Below are 26,829 nucleotides of genomic sequence, written 5' to 3'. Positions count from 1 at the left end.
CCTCATAGTGAGTGACGTGCCCCCTCTTGATATTATATGCCCCCCTCTCCCCTGGCTGGCCCTGAGATTTCAGTGGGGGGAGGTTGTGAGCAGAGATGCTGGCAAACATCTGGGCCCTGTACTACTGGGTATATAGCGTTTTTATGTGTGTTTGCTTGTGGTGGGGGGCACAGGGGTGGGGGTGGAATAAGGGTTGGCGCTATGTGTGTGTGTGTGGGGGGCGCCATAGGTTTTCTTGCCTGGAGTGACAAAGTGGCTAGAAACACCCCTGCTCCCAAATGACGTACTTTGTAAACACTCGAGCAGAGTGTAGGTGGCGGAATTTGCCGACAGACAAGAAGGTCTCCCAGTATTCCCTGCGAGCCTGCCGCAGCAGGCTATGTCAAAGGTGGGATAAACTTTTGAAAAGATTTATATTATACATTTTATTTACATGTTTTAAATCATAGTTTCTTCACTTTTTGCCCATGATTTTTAAAAAGGATTTCTTTGGTCTGTTTTGCAATTTAGGGCTCAGTTCCTCTTTAAGCCTTGCAAAAAAAAAAAAAAACCAGTTTTAATCACCTTGGACTTCTACCAGCCCCCTGCAGCCGCCCCGTGCCTTCGCAGTCACTCACGGATCCTCCAGTCCCCACCACCAGCTAGTTTTGTTTCACTGCCAGGTCTGACAGGTCTGGCCACGTGTAGTCTTCTTCACATTCCCGTCCTCAATAGCGTCCTGCGCCTTGCAGGCAGACATGCGAAGAAGGAGCCGTGAACACAGAACAAACTGAAAAGGCTCCATGTTATGTGACTGATATCACAATTCTGTCACAGCACTGCATTTATCATGTGGTAGAGGTAGGTCTAATTATGTGAGGTAAAAGACATGCAAACACGCACCTTATTTTACTTCAGAATTCAAGTGTGAGGTATTTCACTATTAAATACCACACATTTTTAGTAGAAAATTACCGCATGAATTACCTCATGAAATTACATGAGGTAAAACTTTACTTAAACTACCAGAATTCAAAAGTTGATTTCCCTCATGAGGTAAACCCAATTCCATGAGGTAATTATTTACTAAACGCTACCAGAATTGAGCCCATTGTGCTTTAGCAGCTTGCTGCTGACTTGCAGTTCCAAACAGGTAGTAAAACACAACTATGAACTCTTAAAACGGAAGGTGTTTGCGATAATTCAGGTTGGAGTGAGCATGTGATTGTTCTTTGTAGCCCCTTACACACTCCTAGGAGTTATGGTTCACCATGAGCTTACTGGGTAGTCTGTACCTCCAGCAGGAATGTAGAAATTAGGAATCTGCTATCTGAGTATGAAGGGGATGAGTGCAGGTGTCCTAAATCAATGTATATAAGTATGCAGTTGCAGACAATCAAAGTTACATAAACAGATTTCTAAGTGTTAAATGCTGTGCCAAAAGTAATATTTATAATTTACACTAAACAGCATGTTGCTTTAAGAATTTAACATCTTCAGTGTTGGGTTTAGCAGGGCTTTAACTTTGGATCTGCTCAAGGATGCAATCAAATGAATCAGTTTGTCCAAGAATCAGAAGTGAACTCTACAACATACCGATCACAAACAGCAAATAAATTAGGTTCTGATTGGTTGTTTAATGATTGGATGTACTGATAAATATTATTCGATCATACATATGCTGTCTGGATATGAAAATGATAGCTCAATGTAATGTGACAGCAGCAAGAAGCCATGGGAACTTGCTTTACCATTTTGGAAATTGATCAGAAATATTATCAACAAATTTCCCCATTAGCACTATCCCTTGCCAATAACAATCATTTTTCAGCTTTTTGTGTGGCAGTGTAATGCATGTAGAAGCATCCACCATCATATGCAGCTCATCCTGTTTGTGTGAGAGCAAACTACTGTGTAGGATTTTTGGGGCATATTACTTTAGTTTCTTCCCATAGAGGAATGCTCCTGCCCCTCCCTCCACCATCTTCATGGTGTAATAAAAGCAGCTCAGCATAGTAGCATGTGTATTTGCATTTTGCTAATGATAATAGTCATATTGGAATTGGGTTTTGCATGGCCTAGCTATTATTGTGTGTACAGGTTTACAAAACTATGGATGGCATCATGAAATAGAATGAAATTTGAGACTAGAAGCCTTTGATCTTCTATTCATAAAAGTTACATGCTGAATAATACAATATTTATGTGTAATATGTCCTGTTCCAAAAAGCTGAGTAGGTAACCTTTATGCATGAGATATTTCTTTTACTCTAATGAAACAGTGTATGCTGACATAATTGAAGCAATTTCAAGTGTGTTATCCATTGATCCTTAAAAATTATTAAGACAATTGTACAAAATTTTAATGAAACCGTAATATGGGTTTCCCTGGTTCAGTATAAACCCCACTTCTCTTAACCACTTCCCTACCACAGAATATTTCCCTTGAAAAAACATAGCAATTTTCACATATCACACTCCTACCATTGATTCTCCAATAACTTTTTCTCCACTTATCGCAGCTAAATGATCTATACATTGTTTTTTTTTGCCACAAATTAGGCTTTCTTTGGATGGTACTTTTTGCTAAGAATTATTTCTCAGTTTTCAGCAATTATAGTTTATAAATGAAAAGTGGTAATGTAGATAAAACCCCCGCTTTTGCCCATTTTTTCCACGTATTACAATGTTTAAACTATGCCCCTAGTTCAATGTTTGGGGACAGTATTTATTTGGAAATAAAGGTGATTTTTTTTGTTTTGTGTTTCTTTATACTATATCAACAATTACAGGCCCTTACTTGAAAAAATAACAGTAATATAACCTCATGACATACATATTAAATATACTATTTATGTATATGTTTTTAAATGCTGTCACTTTGTTATGGTTTTTTTGGTAACTATGGGGGAGGGAGGTGGAAGGGGTTAATAACTAATGGGATTTTTTTTTTCATTTATTAGAATGTATTTAACATGTCTTTTTTTTTTGGGGGGGGGGGGGGCACTAGATGTCCCCACACTATCCTGTGCACTGAACAGTGCAGAAAGGAGCATTAGTTTATCAAGCAGATAATGCACTCTTCTCATATATCACAGAAGCTATGTGTTCAATGTTATTCCTATCTTCAGAAAAACTGAAAATGAAGGCCTGGGATAACAATTTCCTATGAGAATATCTGCAAAATTATTTTAATAATTTAGATAAGTGATATGATCTGAACTCTTTGCAATGTGCAATATGAAGATAGAAAATAATCAATCTGCAGTAGAGATGGCCCGAATGGTTCGCCGGCGAATGGTTCCCGGCGAACTTCCGTGGTTTAATCGCGGCGAACCGGAAACTTTTCGGTTCACCCCCATAGTGCACCATTAGGTACAACTTTGACCCTCTACATTACAGTCAGCAGGCACATTGTAGCCAATCAGGCTACACTCGCTCCTGGAGCCACCACCCCCCCCCTATAAAAGGCAGGCACCGTCGGCCATTACACTCACTCGTGTGCCTGCAGTAGTGAGAGAACGGACAGCTGCTGGCAGACTCTCATAGGGAAAGATTAGTTAGGCTCTTGTAGGCTTCTTAGCTTGCTCCTGGCTGATTCTTATTGCTAAAATAGCGCCCCACAACAGCTCTTTTGAGAGCTAATCTTGTTCTTGTGATCTATTTTTTTCTCTGTGTGTCCCGCTGACACTTGTTTTGCATAGACAGCCTTGCTAATTCATACTGTGTGTGTACCACTGCCAGGCCCAGCACATTCAGTGACTACCTGTGTGACAGGTGCACATTGTAATACCCATTACTGCATATACCTACCTGTTGATTAATTTCACATATACAGCAGGGCCTTGAAAGTCCTCCTGTATTGTTATTTTTGGTCACTACCTCGGGACGTACATGCCATGCCTGCTGCCTTCCTTGGATGTGTGGTGGTAGCTATTTCTTAGGCTCCCACTCTGGACCGGAATAGAACCCTGATTCCCCGGCCATTACCCGCCGTGGTCACTCACAATGGCAGACTTGCCCTCCATAACAGATTCTCTCCTCCTTGAGGAGGTGACCAACCTGGTGAGTCGCAGTGAAGGCACCATTAGACTTGCCCTCCATAACAGATTCTCGTTATAGGATTTAAAGTTTATTAATTTCACATATACAGCAGGGCCTCGAAAGTCCTCCTGTATTGTTATTTTTAGGCACTACCTCGGGACGTGCTTGCCATGCCTGCTGTCTTCCTTGGATGTGTGTGGTGGTAGCGTTTACTTAGGCTCCCACTCCGGACCGGAATCGAACCAGGATTCCCCGGCCATTACCCGCCGTGGTCACCCACAATGGCAGACTTGCCCTCCACAAGATTCTCTTTGCAGGTACTGAACAGCAAGCAGAACAAGTATTTACAAAAAATCGATGTAAGCTTTAACAATGGTAGAAAAAGAACCATCGAAAGTTGATAAGGCAGTCAGACATTACCTGACATCACTGAGTGAGGAAGAGCACTCTGGCTATGGTGTGCACCAGTCCAGCACGGCCGTCACTACACAAACAGCTGTTTGCGGTGCGTTACACAGTGAGTTTAGTCAGTACTTTAGGCCTCCAATTTAGCATGCAATGTGATTTCTGCCCTTAAAATGCTGCTTTGCGTCAAATCCAGATTTTTCCCCGGGACTTTTGCCATGTATCCCACTCATCTATGCAAAAACTCATATGTTAGACCCCTTGAAACATTTTTTTCTATCACTTTTGTGGCCAGCATAAATGTTTCTAGTTTTCAAAGTTCGCCTCCCCATTGAAGTCTATTGCGGCTCGCGAAAGTTCGCGCAAACCGAACTTTTGCGGAAGTTTGCGTTTGAGGTTTGCGAACCGAAAATCGGAGGTTCAAGCCATCTCTATGGAGCAGGCTGTCACACGGCGTGCAGGCAGAGATGCAGTGTGCGGGAACTGACTTAGTCTTCGGGCAGGCTGTAGCCCTTCGGGATCCATGCCTCATTCATTTTGATAAAGGTGAGGTACTGAACACTTTTGTGACCTAGGCGACTTCTCTTCTCAGTGACAATGCCTCCAGCTGAGCTGAATGGTCCTTTCTGACAGGACGCTTGAGGCAGGGCAAGACAGAAGTTGGATGGCAAATTGGGACAGCTCTAGCCACAGGTCAAGCCTGTGCACCCAGTAGTCCAAGGGTTCATCGTTGCTCACAGTGTCTACATCCACACGTAAGGCCAGGAAGTCGGCTACCTGCCGGTCCAGGTGTTGGTGGAGGGTGGATCCGGAAGGGCTAAGGCGAGACATTGGACTAAAGAATTTCCGCATGTCCGACATCACCATGAGATTGCTAGAGCGTCCTGTCCTTGCCTGCGTGGACATGGGAGGAGGAGGATTACTGGCAGTGGTACTTTTATTCCGTTGTGCTGTGACATCACCCTTAAACGCACTGTAAAGCATAGTTGCCAGCTTGTTCTGCAAGTGCTGCATCCTTTCTGCCTTGTGATGATTTGGAAACATCTCCACCACTTTGTGCCTATACCGAGGGTCTAGTAGCGTGGCCACCCAAGTACAACTCATTCCCCTTGAGATTTTTTATACGGGGGTCCCTCAACATGCTGGACAGCATGAAAGATGCCATCTGCACAAAGTTAGATGCAGACGTACTATCCATCTCCTCTTGCTCTTCTTCAGTGATGTCAGCTAAGTTCTCCTCCCCCCAGCCACGAACAATACCACGGCAAAGTTGAGCAGCACAAGCCCCCTGCGACACATGCTGCGGTTGTTCTTCCACTGCCTCCTCCTCCTCCAAAAAAAAAAACAACTTCCTCATCATCTGACTCCTCTTCCCGACATGACTCTTCCTCCTCCTCCTCCCCCCTCTGTGCTGCCGCACGTGTTGAGGAATCATCTGCTTCTGCTAAGAATTGATCCCACAACACTTCCTCTTGTTCCAGTTCACGCTCCTCCACAGCTTGATCCACCACTCTACGCATGGCACGCTCCAGGAAGAAAGCATATGGGATCAAGTCGCTGATGGCGCCTTCACTGCAACTCACCAGGTTTGTCACCTCCTCAAACGGCTGCATGAGCCTGCAGGCATTTCGCATCAGTGTCCAGTACTTCGGCCAGGACATCCCCATCTCCCCAGAGCGCGTCCTTTGACTGTAGTTGTAGAGATACTGTTTGACGGCTTTCTCCTGTTGTAGCAAGTGGTTGCACATCAGGAGGGTCGAATTCCAGTGAGTCGGGCTATCGCAAATCAAGCGTCTCACCGTCAATTTGTTTCTCCGCTGAATATCGTCAAAGCGTGCCATGGCTGTGTAAGACCACCTGAAATGCCCACACACCTTCCTGGAATGCTTCAGGATGTCCTGCAAGCCTGGGTACTTAGACACAAATCTCTGAGTTATTAGATTCAGCACATGTGCCATGCAGGGTACATGTGTTAACCTTCCCAAATTCAAAGCCGAAATGAGATTGCTGCCGTTGTCACACACCACGTTGCCAATCTCCAGTTGGTGCGGGGTCAGCCACTGATCCACCTGTTTGTTAGGAGTAGGAGGAGAAGGAGAGGAGGTGGCAGCAGGCCTGCCTGCAAGCCGTGGAGGTGTCACAACTTGGTCCGCTGCACAGCCAGAGAGAGAACAGATGGCATTGCTCTGATCTAAGGCAGACACACAAAATAATTTCCAAACTGCTGAGCCCCCCCTGGGGTGTGGGCACTATGGTTGCCTCAGAAGCTGATGTTGAAGGGCTTGTTGGCTGGCTGTCCATAGGTGGCGATACATGGCGTCGGACACTGCCACCAGCTGTTTCTGAAGATGAGCTCCCCCTGCTTCTTTCAGCAACTCTTCTCCTCCTACTCCTCTCTGACTCCCCCTCTGAACTGTCCCCTTGGTCATCTTGTCTCTTAGGAACCCACGTGCCATCCGTATCATCATAATCATCCTTCCCAGCTTCTCTTGCCTCAAACACCTCATAAACTGCACCAACAGCAGGTACTTCATCATCCTCCTCCTCGCACATTACGTCCACAGTGTCGCCTAACTCAGACATATGAGGTGGTGTAACTTGCTTAGCGCCTTCATCTTGTTGTAACAATAATGTCTGTGAATCAGTTAATTCCCCACCAAATAACTCCTGCGAAGTGTCAAATGCAGCAGATGTGGTGCTTGTTGTAGCACTGGTGGCTGCGGAAGTTGAGGTGTTCTGTGTTAAATAGTCAACCACGTCCTGACAATCATGGGAGTTGATGGGATGTGCCTTCTTCTGAGCACTATACTTTAGGCCATGGCCGCACGAAATCCCGTCAGCACAACCTCGAACAGACCTGCCAGGTGGCCCGCCTCTGGGTCTGCCTCTGCCTGTTGTTTTGTCCATATTGGGGGGTGAAGTGAAAGGTATGCACTGACTTGACTAATACAATGTGCAGTCACACAGGTGCAGTGAAATGTATGCAGTGACTGGTATTACTATACAAAGTAAAGCTGTCACACAGGTGCAGTTAACAGGTATGCACGGACCGTCAACAGGTGAAGTGACACTGCATGCGGTCACGTAGGTAGGTAGGTGCACTGAACACAGGTGGGTATACAGTGATTGGTATTACAAATGTGCAGCTGTCACACACACACACACACAGGTACCGTCAACAGGTGCAGTGACACTGCGTGTGCTCACGTAAGTAGGTAGGTGCACTGAACACAGATGGGTATGCAGTGATTGGTATTATAAATGTGCAGCTGTCACACACACAGGTACCGGCAACAGGTGCAGTGACACTGCTTGCGGTCGCGTAGGTAGGTCGGTGCACTGAACAGGTGAATATGCAGTGATTGGTATTACAATTGTGCAGCTGTCACACACACAGGGAGTCACTGAATGTGCTGGGCCTGGCAGTAGCACAGTAGGAATTACCAAGGGGCCAAGGTCCCACCAGCAGCTGCAACTGACTGACAGGACTGTATATGCAACACAAGTGTCTGTGGGACACACACCCAAAAAAAAAATAGATCACAAGAACAACATTAGCTCTCAAAAGAGCTGTTGAGGATGAGGAGTGCTTTTTAGCAATAAGATCAGCAAGAAGGAGCAGCCTAACAAGGTTAACACAAGTGCCTAACCAAGCTTTCCCTATGTCAGCAGCAAGATTATCTTCCTTCTCTAATTACTGCAGCCACATGAGTGAGTGAAAATGCTGACTCTGCCTGCCTTTTATAAGGGAGGGGGGGGGGCTCCAGGAGAGAGTGTAGCCTGAATGGCTACCTTGTGCCTGCTGACTGTGATGTAAAGGGTCATTTACATTTGATGTAGTATAGGGGGTGGGTCGAACTCGCATATAGTTCGCGGTTCACCGTGACCGTGCACCACCGAAGTTTGCATGAATAAGTTCGCGGGTGAATCGTTCGGGCCATCTCTACTGGCTACCCAACCTACAAGGCTTTACAAAGAGATTAAAATGCTTTATTGATTTATATCTAAATTACACATGTGCGTTGTGATAAAAGTGCTCAACATCCATCACACTGCAAGGTTGCAGCAGATTTTGTTGACAAAAAAAAAATATATATATGCAGTTGGCCATCCAGGCAATACTATGCCTAGCAACGAACAGAGAAATATGCTTGCACATGCACAGCTCCTTGTTGAATTCATTGAAGCCGGTGGTAGCTTTTGATATGCAGAGCCGTAGAATTCCATGTTTTCTGTGTGTCATTGTTGCCACAACAGACGTAATAAGTTGCATTCCTTCAGCGTGGTAAATCAGGCTGTGTGTGCAATCTGTAGAATGACCATACCTACAGTATATATGAATACACAGTGCAAAGAGATAAAAGGCTTGCTCATCATAGATGTCTGACTTCTCGGTGCAACATAGAAACTGGAATACATATGTGTAAAAGAAAGTCCACTCAACTGACTTATGATCTTAGGCATGATCAATATTACATATAAGAGCAGCAGTATTGATGTACCACTGGAAAGCTTATAATGCTCACAACATTTCCCCAATTTCTCTCCCCTCTCTCTCTCTCTTCCTCTCTCTTGCTCTCCCTCTCTAACAATGTCTCCAGAACTAAGCAACAGCTTTATATGGTTACATCATATCAGCCTATTATTTAGTAACTTTGTGCTATACTTACTGTTATTAAAGCCCTTCTGTTCTACAAAATGTACTAAAGAAAGCTTATGCAACCCACATTAATTCTTGATAATGTAATAATGAGTCTTTTAAAAGGATAATAATTTTAATTCCCCTATCTGACACTATAAAGATTGTATACAGCTAATCCAGTTTGCCCTTTCAATTAAACTTGTTCAGTGTGTTCTATTTAGTCAGCACCTGAATGGGCCATTAAAATTCTCGGTCTGTAAGAGTTGTATGCTATTCACTGTTGTTTTTAAATTCCATTAAATCCAAATAGTCTTTATCTCCCCATGACCACTGTGACTTCAATCAGCCAATTTAATTACCTTACAAAATTGTCAGTAGAAAAAGCAAAGAAAAACAGGAAGGGATGTGACGTTATCAAATTGAAATCTTTCTCTCCAGTGTTTAATCTGGACCAGTCAATAAAAATGCTCGTCAACTCTTCCCTTCAAGGGGTATTCAACCTCACGTTCTACCAAGGTTTTTTCTTGTGCTTGAAAGTTCTTGAGCTGATGATGAGCACCAAGTCTCCCTTTGGCTCATTACCAATGATGCCCGATATGATATAACCTTGATGAATAGATGGACAGAAACTTGTAGTAGAAAAGAACTAGTGACTTTACTAAGAAGAAGCATGCTAATCTTTTACAGCTCGCCACACACTGGTCAATATACAAGCAACTGATAAGCAATTCCACCTAAACAATTGACATCAAAATCGCAAAAAAAAAAAAACAGCTGAGATGGCTTAAGCAATTGAACACTTTCTGTTACTGTTTATTGCTTTCTTTTTTTTACCATTTGTTGCAACCATAAGTTGCAATGCTTGATATACAGGTTATTCAACGAGCATTTGTGCATCTAACATCTAGACTAATCAGAAAGCTCCCTTGGACAGGTTGCTTGAGTTCTCCAATGTTATAGCTTTTTCAGCATCTCAAATCTGTATATTGTTCTACAGCACTGCATAATATGATAGCACTTTGCAACATAACTAAGTGTTCTCAAACGCTTCCATCAAAAATATATATTCACTAAGCCATGAAAATATATCACATACAAAAAGAAACACAAATAAATATCTTCATGGTGTCTTTCACATAAACATTGCTGTTAAAAATGTGCGTTATTGCTTTGAGCGTGGCAGCCTTCAGAGACATATTCAAATGCAGTATGGCCATAGCAAACCAGTCAATGAGTCTGTCAACAGCATCCTGGCAGTGTTCCACGGCAAGCAATGCAAGTGTGAGTACGCTTAAATAGATTAACTGCTTTTTTCCCTTTCCCTTTTTAGGAATAGCAATCGATGATCCATAGGCCACATTTAATAAAAAATGACAATGAGACATTTACCCTTTTGTGTCTTGGAATTTGTTCCACATTTTATTCATGTTACTTTTGCCACTGTAATTCCCAATTCTGTATTTTGTACCAATTCTGTATTTTGTATATTGGTGTACACCATTGTCTGTATTATTATGGGCCCCATGTATGTTTCTTACTTTGTACAGTACCACATAATATGTTGGTGCTTTATATATTATTAATAATATAGTGTGTGTTGATTTCATGTGAATACAGTATTTGCCAAAGTAACATTTGTAGACACTTCCTGAAATTAACTTTGGACAAGTTTGTATTTGCATTCTGGTAAAGCAAAACAGCAGCATTAGCTGGTGACTATTAAGATGCATATACAAAATGTATGCTGGTATAATGTCCATGTGTCATTCACCCAGCTTGATAATAAGCCATCAGCTTTGGATATTGAGAGGGAAAAAAAATACTGAGATAGAGCAAGGCAATCCATGCCTGATATGTGCTGTGCCATCCTCCACTGTCTGAATCACTATGCTATTTGTTGGATTGTATACCTGACTGACACCACGCTGCAAACAAGCAAGCACTTGCAACATTCTGATCTGATGACTAACCCCATGTCAAGAGAATAGCAAAGTGCAGTACTAATAAACAAAAGACAATGGAAATAATAATGTAGATTCCTGCTATAGAGCTGTAATGCTTTTAGTTACCCTTCAGTAGTAGACAGATACAGAGGGGGAAAAAAACAATGCACTGGGCATGGTCCCATAATTAGGATGACATATATGCTTAGGAATGTAAGCTATCAATTTTTAAACTAGATCAATACTGGCCATGTAGAACTCCTACAGTACATTACAGAGACATTAACTGAATAAATATATATATATATATATATATATATATATATATATATATATATATATATAATCACAGGATTCCTTATTGAGTCATCAATTAGTGGTGGTGATGATGTAAAGGTGAGTGAGCAAGCACTTTAGCACTTTCAGTGTGATTGAAACTGGGATCCAGCCTCCGATGTAGGTATGCAGAGCCGATGTAGGTATGCAGAGCCGGGTGACTGGGGATGTGAGTAGGCTATACCGTAGCATACTTTGCTCACAGAGAAGCTGAAAGCACGGCAATTGTTTAAAGACTCGCCTGTTGCCATAGTGCTGCAGGCAAAGGCAGAAAATCAGCGGCTAGTTGTCCTTTGAAGACTCTCTTCAGACAACTCTTGACCTCAACCAAGCAGAAGGGAACATGGGACTGTTCACTACCATTGTCATTAATATTGTCTAATGTTGTGTAAAAGGAGGAAGAGAGTAAGAAATGAATGCTCCTTTGTTTCTGGAAGAAGGGACTGATGTGGGAAAACATGATACGGTGATGACTGAGTTACATCCACCAGCCAGCTGTCACGGTCAGAAAAACAAGACAATGTCAAACGGAAGTATTCTATGAGCCATGCAGTGATTCCAGAGCATTAAATATTCCCCAGTGCGGTGGTAGGCAAGGGTCATCATCACCACCATCATAATCATCACTCCTATTCATACTGTAGTAGACCATGTACTGTACGCATGGCAGCCTCATACTCTCCACTTATCCATGTAGTGTTCAATAAGGTGTCTCCCAATAATGACAGTGACAATGTGAAACTGGTATACAATTACATTATGTTATAAAATGATGTTATTTGACAGTCCGACCAGTTAAATTACTTCCAGTAAACATAGAACACAATTAATTTCCCAAGCACTCTCCAATTAAAACATTATCCCACACTTCTGTGTTGAAGGACAACGCTGACTGAAGCTAGGAAGTGAATGCTTTAATGGATGAGTGATACTGTGAATGGTGTTACATGTCAAGCTATCATTATTACAAAGACTTATTTAACAGGTGCACTGCCTTTATTGCAGCACGCCGGTTGGGTTTACAATGTGCAGAGCTCTTCACATAGAGATGAATAGACATGTGTCTTGGCTTCCAAAGAAGCCAGCGTTCCTAGAGATGGTTGCTATTAGCAACGTGCCTCAAGCATCACTTTATAGGCAGATGGCGGCAGAGGAAAGTCACACTGTGGATACAGCACGCTAGATTGATAACAGCCCCGAGTCTCCTGCGATGGGGCACTTCATTTATCAAGCAAATGAATCTATTACATTGTGTCAGTTATCCATCTTGTCACCATAAACAATGAAGCAAGAGGAACCTGTAATGTATACTCGAGCTCAAAAAATGTTGGCCATTTCTCATCGGGAACCCGATAGGGCTTCAACTCAAAAGTGAGCGCAAAGCAGAAACCATTTGCACATATGGATTATCTAAGTGACGTTGAGTGTTGGCTTTGGCATCAAGTCCTTTCCAAACCTATTTTTCTCAGCAGCACCTGTTTGTAGCTAAGCTCTGCCCAGTTCTGCTCGGATAAAGTTCCCTGGACTTTTTAAGGAGGATTAGTATGGAGGATTGATATTCTTGTTCTTTAAACAACAATGCCAGAGACCTATACGCTTAGAATGCACACAGAGTGTCCTAATCGCTTCTTAATGATGTGGAGAAGTCAGACCGCTGATCGCTGGCTGTGCTTCTTCCCCTCAACCAGCGATCAGACTTTTTCATCCACATGTCTTAAGGAGTGAAACTGCAACTTACTTACTATAGAAGATCATAAAAAGGGCATTTATGGGTTTGTTGAGGTAACCTGCTCCTAATAAACAAAATATGGACAAAGAAACTGCTTGAGGGGCTTGAAAGAAATACTATTGTTGACGTTTTTATGTGACTGTTGACTAGAAACTCTCCTTCTGACATTCATTACACAGTTACTTTTCATGTTGTAAAAAGACACATAGGAAAGACCAACAAGTTGCAAAAAGAAAAAAAAAAAAAAAAAAAGAACCCACTGTTAAGAGCATTTAAAAAGAATCCCGCTTAAGCTCCAGTGACACATTCCTATGACATATCTGTCATTATCACAATGCTGTTCTATCCAATGGACTGCAGTGACAATAATCCATTTCTGCAGACACAGACACAGCCAGCTAGCACTAGGGGAAGAGGGAAACAAAGGTGAATGAGGGAGGGCTGGTGCACACCAAGAGTGCTTCTGAGTGTTTTTCAAATCAACAGTGATTTGAAAACGCTTGGCTAATGTTACCCTATGAGGGTGTTCTCACAGCAGCGTTGTGATTTTTTAAAAATCGCAAACACACTGCATGTAGCATTTTTTGGAGCGATTCATTCAAATATCGCTCTGAAAATTGCTTCAAAAAAATTGCACTCGCAAATTGCTAGCGATTGCTATTGCGATTTTGGCGCGCGCTAGCCCAGAGAGAGGAGGAGTGGAAAGAGAATGAGAATAGCCTGAGATAGAGCAGAGCTGAATTGCAGTCTCAATTCACACAGAGGCTACTTGCCTATAATATGACTCCTGTCCCTGACCGTCTCTCACACAAGTCAGAAAGCAGCCCTTCAGCAGTCTAGGGACTGTCAAAAACTTTTCAACTTGTTTAATGCCTTATCCACACATGCAGTCATTATAACAATGGGGAGAGACAAGACAGATGTTTGCCCATGGACCCTCCAGGCAAGCTCAGCATCATGCTGTGTATATTTACCAGCTTGCCTGCCCTCTAATTGCACTTTTATCAGCTAGCCTACTGTTTCACATTGCCTTACAACAATAAACCTGAATACACCAGACACTGGACTGGCCCTAAATCACTGAATGAAAAGCAGCCTGGGGGGAGATTGCCCCCCTTCCCCCCTGGCCAGTCTGCCTCTGCTCTCACACAGAGACCTGGCTGCAATCATCTCACCTACAACACTGCAAGCAGACATGGGTGTACAGCATCAGCATCACGCCATAGAGCAAAGTAAAGGCAGATCTTACCATATCGTAAAACATGCGTGGTCCCTTGAGTATTCCCAATCCAAAACAAGCAAGCGGCCAATCTCAGGGTGCACCTGAAGAATGGATGAGTTACAAAAGGGCACATCATCTTCATGTTTGCAGTGTACATCCGCACGTTTCCTTGCCACTACAGAGCGTCAGATTCCCCGGTAGGGTAAGAAATGAAAGGACACAGACTGATGATGGCTCTCAGACACGATCACGGCATGGTCACAGAGACATGAGCGAGGAGGATCCGCTTCCCAAACCCATTAGCAATCCCTGCATGTTCTTCATTCACTGCGCCAAGGAGCAACCTTCAACTGCAAGGAATGGTGGGACATCCATGTTAGTCAGAGGGGGGAGAATCCTTGAGAAATCCAAACGCATATGTCCATCCCGGTGAGCCTGGAAGGGATGAAGGGGGAGGGAAGGCAATCAATAGATAATCCAGCTCGGAAAAAATCGCTGAGCTATGGTAGCATAGGGGAAGTCTGTGTGCTGAAGCGATTTACTGGTAAAAGGGGTTTGCTGTTTTCCTTTTCTGCTGCACTGCTGCACAGCTTCTGACGTGCAGCCAAGATTAAGTGAGAGAAATTGAGATAGCTCCTCTCTTTTTAAGGCTGCCAGCCAGACAGCCTTTCCCAATTTGTATTAAGCTACTGATCTGATATGCCTGTGCTGAAAAGCTGCTCGGTTTTATCCACGGTTAGAGAGCCTTGGCTTCCCAAGCAGCCAGATTTCTCGTGGCTTGTGCAGCCAGCTCTATGGAACATCAAGGCATGGCTATCGCTAGGAGACTACAAAGCCGAGGCAGTTATGATCTGATGCTCAGTATTAGCAACTATGAGATGTGACAGTAGTTTAAGATCCAATAGTATCACTAGGATTGGGCTTTCTCTCCCTAGCTGGGTGACTCCAGCGCTGTGAGATTTAACCTCTTCATGGAAGAAGAGAAAGGGAATGTAACTTCACGTTCTGTCAAGCGATGCTGGCTTCTCTAGCAATTGAGGACCATAGACTTAACTCAGCGCAGGATGCACTAGCAATTTAACACTACACTTTAACTCTAAACTTGCTTGCTGTCATCTGATTTTTGCTTTTGGTGTTAGAAATACAAATTTAACCCGGTTAACAGCTGACATCTGGAATCACCCTAGATCACAATCTAGCATTTAAGCAATGCTACTAACAGGGCTTGTGTAGCATTTAGTGTAAAAAGTGTTGCACATTAGCCCATAGACTCCAAATCATGTCTAGACAACTACTTAATGCTCCATAGTGGCCGTTAAAAGGATATTAAAGGAAATATGTACTATGTAGGTTGTGAAACCAGTTCACCCAATGAACTTATTTCAGAGAAAACAGTTACAATCTAGTACAAACATCACAATGGTGAAATTGGCATATCCCAGGTTCACACATCCTCCTCCAACTTTCTGTCATTTACTTCCTGCCAAAATATCATCAAAACTATATTCTGCATGGGAAATAAATGCATGCCAATAAACGCTCAGGATACAGACAGACAGATTTATGTGTTGTGTACATTAGGCAATAAACATGCACACTTCTAAATGTTTCAGAAATGAATCAGAGTATACTTATTGGAGACAAATTAACTGCCGATATCAATAACCCATTCTCAAATTATTCAGCATCGCTGCCCTTCCAAATGGAGGCATAAATGCAGTGTCAAAGTAAGTATCATAAATGGCCAGGTCTGATATCTGGAAGGCAATTCTGTGAAATGGCTTGGCTGGAGCAGTCTCTCTGTATACGCATGTCTTATACAAAAAAGCAAGGAGAGCTAGCGACTCCTTCAGTTCACATGTGTATCTATTTCAAACACACAGCAGACTGTGCATCAAATTATAATGCTAAGCTGCATTATTTACTATTCACATGATAATATGATAGACGCCCTTTAACGATGTGCTCTCAGGTTAAACGTGTGTGTAGATTGTGTCCCTGCACGTGTAGTGCTGAGCATGTGTAACAATAGCAGGCCAGGCTTTCTTTCATCTAGATCAGATGCTACAGGAATAATATTTCCCCTCTCATTTGGTGTGTCACTTGCGTCTAAATATAGCCTAATTCATTTAGTATTCCAGTAGCACCTGCCCCAAAATAGACTCAACTTTGAAGAACCTTCTTCAAATAAAATCTGGTCATCATACTCCTTCACAAAGGCGATTTGTTTGCACAGCGGCTGTTATGAAATATATGTACTTACTCATATTGCATATTTGGTACTGACAGATTAGATCCCAGTTGTGCCTGAACTGCACTATAAGGCGTAACTCATCCTGAATGGTGAGACAGCAGCAGGTACTGCAGGCTGTTTCAGAACCAAGGAGAGCACAGTGCTCTTCATTCAAACAGAAACACACTCTCTCTTGCATCTATGCTATACATAGTTTACATTTGCAGACAAACTTCCCAGTGCCATGTTTGAGTGGTCTCAAGTAATATGTGCTTTATGCTGGAATATACATGCAGCAGAAAGCTTTTTTTTTTATTTTGCAGGCCTCCAGTATTCCAGTTGGAGCATGCAATGGTCATGGTCAGGGGCTAAACAATTGAAAATGACGTTTTACACCATATGTTGTTTAGATCAACAAAAGCCAGTGAAAACCAGTCTAGAAGATCTGACATGTACTGACGTGTGCTGTGTTGATTTACTTTTCAACATTGACGGTGCTGCTTTGAGAATAGCAAAAATGTATTTCTCGCAGCGAGCTTATTTCAACATTGATATGCTGTGTTGTTAGGAGAGACCTTTTATTACTCTCACTTCCGACCGAGAAATAAACTCGAGAGTGAGTGCTGGTGACATGCCTAGAGAGGGCCCATATATTTTAATATCTTAGCTCAGGGATCCAGTGGCTCTGCATTACACAGAAATCGATAAGCAATTCAATTGAGCTTTTTTTTTTTTCTAAGCTATTAATGTATTCTTCAGGTCAAACAAAAAGCATTGTGGCACTGAATATTCCGTTCTTTAAATAACTACCTACAGAGATGCCACCAGGTCACACTCAGCCACATGTGCACATGAGAAAGAGAAGTGCATTGAAGAGTGTGAGTTTGTGTTCACTGGGGTGGACTGGCCAGGGGGGAAGGGGGGCAATCTCCCCCCAGGCCTCCTTTCATTCAGTGATTTAGGGCCGGCCCAGTGTCTGGTGTATTCAGGTTTGTTGTTGTAAGGCAATGTGGTGTGCCAGCCATTTCTTGTACATAGGATATTGTGTAAGACCTCTGGTAGGTCTGGTTTACTGACTACAGCACCCTTTTGTATGATTTCACTTACTACTTGAAGGTGTGCATACCTACTTCAACTTAATGTAAGGCAATGTGAAACACTAGGCTAGCTAATAAAAGTGCAATTAGAGGGCAGGCAAGCTGGTAAATATACACAGCATGATGCAGAGCTTGTCTAGAGGGTCCGTGGGCAAGCATCTGTCTTGTCTCTCCCCATTGTTATAATGACTGCATGTGTGGATAAGGCATTAAACAAGTTGAAAAGTTTTTGACAGTCCCTAGACTGCTGGAGGGCTGCTTTCTGACTTGTGTGAGAGACTGTCAGGGACAGGAGTCATATTGTAGGCAAGTAGCCTCTGTGTGATGTGAGACTGCAATACAGCTCTGCTCTATCTCAGGCTATTCTCAGTCTCTCTCCACTCTTCCTCTCTCTAGGCTAGTGCACGTCAAAATCGCAATAGCAATCGCTAGCAATTTGCGAGTGCGATTTTGTGAAGTGATTTTCAGAGCGATTTTTGAATGAATCGCTCTAAAAAATGCTACATGCAGTGTGTTTGTGATTTTGAAAAAATCACAACGCTGCTGTGAGAACACCGTCATAGGGTAACATTAGCCAAGCGCTTTTCAAATCACTGTCGATTTGAAAAACGCTCAGAAGCACTCTTGGTGTGCACCAGCCCTCCCTCATTCACCTTTGTTTCCCTCTTCCCCTAGTGCTGGCTGGCTGTGTCTTCTTCTTATACAGGAAAGCTAAATAAAAGTGCAATCCTGGTGAGGCAAATTATTGATATTATTATTTAGTATTTATATAGCGCCGCCATCTTCCACAGTGCTGTACAGAACATATTGGGCCTGATTCACAAAGCGGTGCTAACAGTTAGCACGCTGGTGAAAATCCCTTTATCACGCCTAAACTCAGTTTAGGTGTGATAAGTTTAGGTGTGATAAGTTTAGGTGTGATAAGTTTAGGCGTGATAAGTTTAAGCATCAACTGGGTTAGCACCGCAGTGCACAGCTAATCAAAAGTTTTGCGCTAGCAAAGTCTGGTGCACTTCGCATAGAGTTTAATGGCGCTGCTTTGCATGCGGGACTTTGCGCGCGATCTAAACTTATCTAAACTAATCATGCCTAAACTTATCATGCCTAAACTTATCACGCCTAAACTCATCACACCTAAACTGGCTTTTCACCAGCGTGGTGCAATGGTTATTACGCCTAAAGTCTCTAACTGGGTTAGAACTGCTTTGTGAATCAAGCCCATTGTCTTGTCACTTAACTATCTTCTTCCTTCTCTTTCAGCTTTTCTCTCAATGCACTACTACTAAATATGCAAATTATCCCTTTTTGCCCTTGTTAAGCCAAGCAAGCATCCAGAACCGCTGGTGTATAGCAAGCCTATAGCTTTAAGTTTTACACAGCCATATCAAACCCACATGTAGACAGCCTGTTTCAGACTTTTGGTCCTCATCAGTACATGGCAGGAATTGATAAGGCTGTATGAAATAGGGCTTGGACGAGTACAACAGAGTAACCAAGCAGCTCAGGGTGACCCAAACTACTAGGAATGTATAGGGGGATAAAAGGAACCAAAAAGCCCTCCTACTAAAAAAGCAAAGCTTGGTGTAATTGCCTTCTTAAAACAGAAGGAAATTTGCAATAATTCAGTTATAAATGAACATTTGTGGTTACCCACAATGCACTACTACTAAATATGCAAATGATCCCTTTTCACCCTTGTTAAGCCAAGCAAGCATCCAGAACCGCTGGTGTATAGCAAGCCTATAGCAAATTTCCTTCTGTTTTAAGAAGGCAATTACACCAAGCTTTGCTTTTTTAGTAGGAGGGCTTTTTGGTTCTTTTTATCCCCCTATACATTCCTAGTAGTTTGGGTCACCCTGAGCTGCTTGGTTACTCAGCTTTTCTCTCCTCACCGTTTCTCCCCTTCTCTGCATAAGGTCTCAGACATACTATAAGCGCTTTTCTGAACAATTTTACCGCGATCATGATTTTATCATGATTTTAATGAAAGTCAATGTAAGTCAATGGGAGACCTTTTTAAAAAGCTCTCAGAAAGTTCTGACGGCTAAAAAGTGCTCATAAAAACGCTTATAGTGTGTCTGAGCCCTTAGTATTTGTATGCTGCGGGTAAGTTGGGAGTCGGGAGTGCCGAATGATGGCTCTTCCTGCTGCCACTAAACTCCCTGGCGGTGTTAAATACCATTCCCCCTCTGAGTCGTTGCAACTCTGAGGGAGGTGTAATTTGGGGTACGGCGATCACCGGAGCCCTAAATTTCCCTTACACACCCCGCGCAGCATATTATTGCTGCTATGGGGCTCCTAGTTTGGGTAACCGGTGCTGAGCGCCGTGCACCAAAACCACCTGCTGTGCCTTCTCTCTCCTCTCTCCAATCTTGTTATTAGAAACCATAATCAAAAGCTGGCCATACATGCATCAATTGTTACAGGCAGATTATTTTACTATGATCGAATCATAATGGCTTTTCCACCTGTCAGTACTGTGTATGAAAGTGGCCTATAGGGTTTCATACTATAGTAAAAAGGGTCGTGGGCAGGCAGTGATTCACTGCCTCTGACCACCAATAAAAAGCAGTTAAGCAAGGCATGGATGTTGGGGGGGGGGGGGGAGAGTTGATTGACCAATGACTGTTCAATTTAACCACCTCTGCGTAGTATGAAGGCCAACAGATTTTGAATACTATGAACAAATTGTGGTAGAATTGGTCAATCACATATTGGATGTGTGTACTAGGCTTTAGTTGGCAAATTTCAAATCTATGCACCAAAGGTAGAATTTAAAAATCCTCTTGATCTATCTGGCAAAAAAAAAAAAAATATGGTTAATTAAAGTGAAATTTGAATTTCACAGAATTTTGCTACAAACACACATCAATGCATCTGAAGATGTTTTGTAACCTAATGTTATCAAAACATCTCTTTCCATTTTCACTGACAGCCAGATGTGAATTCACAAAACTGACTGAAATCAGAATTGCAATACTCAGCAAGCCTGGAATCTGGACTATTCTTATTGAGTATGGACAGCCTATAAACTTTCCTGCGTGAGTAATTACCTGCACAAAGGGCGCGTTCCTTGCCGAATAACTGTGTGTTATGTTCTATATGTAAGCAAGATGTAATGAGGTTGGCCATTAATCCTAATCTGAATAGGATTCATTTTTTTTCTCTCAGCAATGGTGACATTAAAAAAATGATGTCATAGATGTCCTCCATTGTGGAGGTAAGATATCATACAATTGTGTGCTGCAAAGGAAAAATGTGCACACTTTATCATAAATGCTTTATGCTGGGAATACACGGCTCGATTCTGAGCTGATAAGATCTTTAGATAGATAATTTCTGACATGTCCGATCACCGTTTGATCGTTTTGCCGCTCGATTCATCATTGAAGTGAATTGAAAAAAAGATAAGAAAAATGAGCGGAAGATAAGAGAATCGAGTGGGCAAAACGATCGAGCGCAGAATAGAGCGCCAGTATCGACCCGTGTATTCCCAGCATTAGGCTCCTTTCACACTGCATCCATTGCCTTCAGTTGCCACAGACAAAACAATGGCAATTATATTTCAATGGTATGTTCACATTGGTGCATCAGTGGTGTGGCGGTTGCCATCAGAATAACGCACAGCATGTTACCAGGCAACATGAATGTTTACAATGGTGTGGAAATGAGCAGAGACGCCAAAAGGATATAAGTAGCTAAAACTTTTAAAAAACGGGGGAGGCAGTGGTGGGTGGACTTACCTCCTCCAAGCAGACACAATAACAGGTTGATATTATATCAACAAGCAAATGTATTTATATATACACTCCAAAAGGTTAAAGCAATGCGTTTTGCAGGTGTGTCCACGCTTCATCAGGCAATAGTGGATGAAGCATAAAGCAACATGTGTCTATGATACAGCCTAGAGCCTCTGACAGGGGTGCTAGGCTGAGCCATAGACACATGTTGCTATATGCTCCATTCCCTATTGCCTGATTAAACAAAGTGGTAGATCCGGAGTGGCACACCTTTCCAAACCAAATGTCAAAAATGGGTGCATAACCTGGGTGTCAAGACACACCCAATTCGTAATTACAAAGTCCAGGGTCGGTTAGCACACCAATTTGTAAATTCCGATTTGGTGTGTTGACTTGTGATGTGAAGAATCAAATACATGGGAATTTACAAATTGGTGTACTAACCAACCCTGGACTTTGCTATTGCCTGATTGAGGCTACAGCTGTGAAACCTGTTGCTTTGACCCTTTGTAGAGTATGTTGCCTGTGCTAAATAAAATCTTTTACTAATACAAAGATTTTGTCATTGAGGTAAGCTACCTCGTTTCCCTTTTTGTTTTTAAACTGCTTTTAAAAGCTTTTATCCACCAGGGCGCCTCATTTCCTGTATTATACTACTGTGCCTGCTCCACCACTGACAAGCTAGTTGGCAGATTTTTGCGGGGGCTGCCAGTGCTGGTTCCGAGAGGGTGAATAGGACGAGGAAGCCTCATTAGGATCTAGAGGTTTCACTCTACCAAGGCAAGTACCCACCAGGGGCTCTATTTTTTTGTTACAGATTTCCTTTAAAGGGAAGGTCCAAGCAAAATAAAAAAAATGAGTTTCACTTACCTGGGGCTTCTACCAGCCCCATGCAGCCATCCTGTGCCCTCGTAGTCACTCACTGCTGCTCCAGTCCCCCGCTGGCAGCTTGCTGACCTCGGAGGTCGGCGGGTCGCATTGCGTACATTTTTACGTATTCCCGCTAGTGCGGGAACATTACCATATACATTTTTACGGGTTAGTGGTTCAATGCGTACATTTTTACGCATTGAACCACTAACGCGTAAAAATGTATGTGTTAATGTTCCTGCACTAGCGGGAATGCGTAAAAATGTACGCAATGCGACCCGCCGACCTCCGAGGTCGGCATGCTGCCAGCGGGGGACTGGAGCAGCAGTGAGTGACTACGAGGGCACAGGATGGCTGCATGGGGCTGGTAGAAGCCCCAGGTAAGTGAAACTCATTTTATTTTGCTTGGACCTTCCCTTTAAGTGATGCATTAAAACAATTGTGTCGGCCGTCGTGAGAGTCCTGCGTATGTGCGGTTCTCTAAGACTGAACTGCGCAGGACTCTCACGCCGGCCGGCATGATGGAGAGTAGCCTACACATTAGGGAAGCACATGGGCTTCTTTAGGTCAAAGTCGCCAAATAACAGAGCCACCAATGGGACCAGGAGAGGAGACAGGCGGATGCCGGAGGACCTCGAGGGCTACAGTGGGCTGGAGGAAGCCCCAGGTAAGTCCATATTGAGATTTCACAGAGAGCTCAGGGTCCCTTTAACTGCAATGGCCACTGCAGTATAACAAGGATGCATTTTGCTGAATGCAAGCTTTAGGCTAGGTTCACAGTGGTCAGTTGTATAACTCACACGTTATAATGACTGTAAACTGTGATGAAGACTGGACATAAACGTTAATACAAAACTTGCATGCAGCGAGTTAGAAAAACGTGATCTGTTACTGTGAACAGGCCCATAGAATTGACATGCAGAATTTTTGTGCAACGTAACTGACCACTATGAACAGAGCCTTAGAGATCTTCCATGCCAAGTCTATTGCATTGCATCACAATGGCCAATATCACTGCATCGCAACATGATGCAATGATATTCCTATGGGGCTTTACACATCAAGGGCCATATACTATTGATGAACTCGCCAGTGCTAAGCACTGGCGCGTTCTTAACTTAGGCGATGGGAGCATCGCCTAATCTTATAAAACTTTAGACCCCCCCAGGTGGAAAAGAACTCGCTTGGGTGATATAATCGCCCAGCGAGTTCTTAACACGTTATCCAAATACCCTTATCATGCCTCCGGGAAGCGATACTTCCCGGGAGACATGAGCTTTAGCTTAGACCTGCAAAAAGCAGGTCTAAACTGGCTAACGCACGTCGCCGCCGCAGCATCTTGGGGTCTCCTTTAATAAGGACACCCCCAGAGCTCCCCGTCGGGTCACCGCACACTGTAGAAGCCCCCCATGTAGCTGCGCCTGCTCCCCTGCATACATACCGCCGCAGATCACCCGACGCCTCTCGCCGCAATATCCATCGTGTAATTACAGTGTATCTGACACTGTAATTACTGTGCGCATAGAAGGAGCCCGGGCAAAGCATCTTTGAATCTGCAGCCTGGGCTCCCCATTGGTCCGCAGACAGCGGACCAATGGGGAGCCCAGGCTGCAGATTCAAAGATGCTTTGCCCGGGCTCCTTCTATGCGCACAGTAATTACAGTGTCAGATACACTGTAATTACACGACGGATTTTGCGGCGAGAGGCGTCGGGTGATCTGCGGCGGTATGTATGCAGGGGAGCAGGTGCAGCTACATGGGGAACTTCTACACTGTGTGGTGACCCGACGGGGAGCTCTGGGGGTCTCCTTATTAAAGGAGACCTCCAGATGCTGCGGCGGAAGATGTCGGCGATGTTATGCGGGCGAGTGCGCATGTGTGGGGAGTGAGGCCGTGGTGCTGATGGACAGCACCACAGCGTAAACCTCACTCCCCATCGCCCGGTAATAGGGAGCATCGCTCAGGCTTTCGCCTGAGTAATGCTTCTTAACGGTTGGCCATCGCGCGAAGGATATGGGCAATAGGATTTGCCGGTAATCCTTGCGCGATGGCAAGGTGATAAGTAGCTCGCATCTGCAAGCTACTTATCACCTTGAATAGGATATGGCCCCAAATGTGTTGCAGTGCGGTGGGTTCTTCTGATGCAGTAACGCAAAGCAGGATGTTTATTAACCGGGTAACTTGTGAGTCTACAGTGGCAGTGAAACATAACAATTTCTGTATGATTTTTTGGGATACGTTGCCTTGCGATCTTATCGCAACACAACTGTGAAGTGTGAAAGGGCCCTTAGTAAAATGCATGTAAGTGTAATGACCCTTACTATTGATTCACAAATGCAAACATACAACACTTAAAGCTATCACGCTGCTCTTCTAGTTATAAATATAGCTTCAAGTGCTGCTATTATGAAAGTAGAATGTTTTTTAATCCATATGGTTTATATTTCTGAATTCACCTGATATTTGTCAAGATCTAAAGTAATCGGATATGTTACAGGAGTTAGGGATCAATAACAAGTGTTTATATACAGTGTTGTGTCTATTGCAAACTAATGAGTGTGATGCACCACTTACTACAGTACCTTTAACATAGCCACATAAATGCTGGTTTCTGATTCTGTTCATTAGGCATGTGAAGTGGTTTTCAAAAAAGGGAAGCTTTGGGGAGAGCATTACATGGCAAGTGTGAACAAAAGCCTCTTTAATGGATAGTCATGTGCACACATCACCAGTTATCTCCATGCCAGGTTTAACAAACATCCCATTACAGTTCTGGTTTATCAGATGCACCCAGGCCTTAAATCCCATCTACTTCCTTTAACTATGCATAGTCTGGGATATCCCCTGTTTCCTATTAGCTCACTGTACATCTGATTTATCACCTTGCCTATGCCACACTGATGATTAATGACAATTTAAAATGGTAATTAATGTTCCACTGCTGAGAAATCTGGAATTCTAATTAAAGATCTTTCCTTTAGACAGATTTACCATCCTAGTCAATTCCAGACTTGAGCATCTTCTGGGTAAATACTAGGAATAAAACAACTATCAGTGCTCACAAACATACAAATCTGTCCATACTCTTAATTCAGGTTTCTAATACATCTGATGCAATGCACTACTGGAATTACTGTAGTGTAATATCTCTAAATATGACTCAGTAAATGTGTGCAGCTATGCAGGTTACAAAGCAAATATGAGGTGGGACAACCTACAACTCAATCTGCTATACTGCTATACTAAGGTTGGGAAAAGACTGATTATTGTGCCATGTAACTGCACTTTACAGATCCTTACTGTTATCTGCACTTTTTCTGAATGACTCTGATCATTTTCACAAATTTTGACCTAAGTCAGATTCATTATATGTGCAAAGAGCAATGGTGATGTAAAAGGTGCAGTAATCTCTTGCTACAAATCACACTTCACCATTCATCATTTTACTGTAGTCATAACAATGAAGATGGTTGCTGAATGATTGCCATGGAGTACAGTACTTTGGAAATAGCTCTTTGTCTGATCTAATATCTCGGAGGTCAATGGTTTTGCATGTTACTGAGCTCCACTAAAGGCATGGCATGGAACAGTTTGCAAAACGAGGGTACTGTATTGCAATGTAGCAATACAGAAATCCCAGCTAAAAGCCAAGGTGTCTTTTACTAGGCTGCATAAGTAGTCAGTACATCATTCTCACCTGTTCATTGAAAAGTCAAAATGACATTTCCAAATCAGACGAGAAGAAGGAGGAGTCTGTTGGACCATCAGCAGGTCCAGTGACTCCCTCCAGTTCAGTCTCTCAGTTGCAGAGCTGTGTAATCAGGCTGGATAGCTTCAGTGTGTTTTCATGCATGACCCCCTAGCTGAGAGTTCTCCTTACCTTGTCAAAGTGAGGTCAAATCCGGGCGAGTAAGTGTTTAGTTGGGAGGGTGCAATGGCTTGGCACAGACCTCAGTCGTTATGGCAGAGCGCAGTAGCGTCGGAACAGAGAGAGTCCTGAGAGCTGAATGAGAGAGACACTCCCACAATTGTGAAGCCCAGCGATAGACTTTCTTCTCCCTCCAGATCTGTAGCGCAGGTCTACATGCACAAGCTGCAGTACACTTCTCACACGTGGATCCCTCTGATAAAGTGCGATACAGCAATACCAATATGTGTCATCATGTAAGTGGGGACGTTTCATTTCCAGACTCTGCTATGGAGCCGCAGAAATGGTTAAAGGATGGGCACGGGAAAATGCATCATTTTATGCTTTCTACCTAACAGAACCAAACAAACATAAATGTATTGCAATTTTGATACTACTAGTAGGAACGGTATTGGAGGTTTCTTCAACAAAGAGGAATTCAGCACAACATTATTTTGCGTGTAATCCTCTTCTTTTTTTTAACACATCTAATTTATATTGACTTTGGACTGTAATGTTTAGTTATAATAAGTTTACTTCCATTTCAGTTTGGATCCATCTTGGGGCAGGTGGAGTGCGAGGGGGGAGCAGCAGGCTCATGAGCAGGGGAGGACTGGGACCTTTTGGCCTGGGGGGAAACACAAACCAGAGACCCGTTATCATGGCAGCCCCAGCCCAAATG

The 26,829-nt window shown here is 43.2% G+C and overlaps 1 protein-coding gene across 3 annotated transcripts in view; it reads right to left on the bottom strand.

Annotated features, from left to right (window-relative positions):
- Positions 1 to 26,202, bottom strand: part of GRIK2 (glutamate ionotropic receptor kainate type subunit 2) — an 853,883-nt gene extending 827,681 nt beyond the window's left edge. For 2 of the 3 annotated variants that reach the window (XM_068231227.1, XM_068231226.1), the window contains exon 1: positions 14,328 to 15,143. In XM_068231227.1, the coding sequence (XP_068087328.1) occupies positions 14,328 to 14,457 (130 nt within the window). In that variant the 5' untranslated portion in view covers positions 14,458 to 15,143. Of the gene's footprint in view, positions 1 to 14,327; positions 15,144 to 26,120 lie in introns of those variants that run through there. The other variant, XM_068231225.1, reaches the window with a different exon arrangement.
- Between the last annotated feature and the right edge of the window lie 627 nt (positions 26,203 to 26,829).

The sequence above is a fragment of the Hyperolius riggenbachi genome, chromosome 4 (assembly GCF_040937935.1).
Source record: "Hyperolius riggenbachi isolate aHypRig1 chromosome 4, aHypRig1.pri, whole genome shotgun sequence".
Taxonomy (NCBI): Eukaryota; Metazoa; Chordata; class Amphibia; order Anura; family Hyperoliidae; genus Hyperolius; species Hyperolius riggenbachi.
This window is presented reverse-complemented; position numbering and strand designations above follow the sequence as displayed.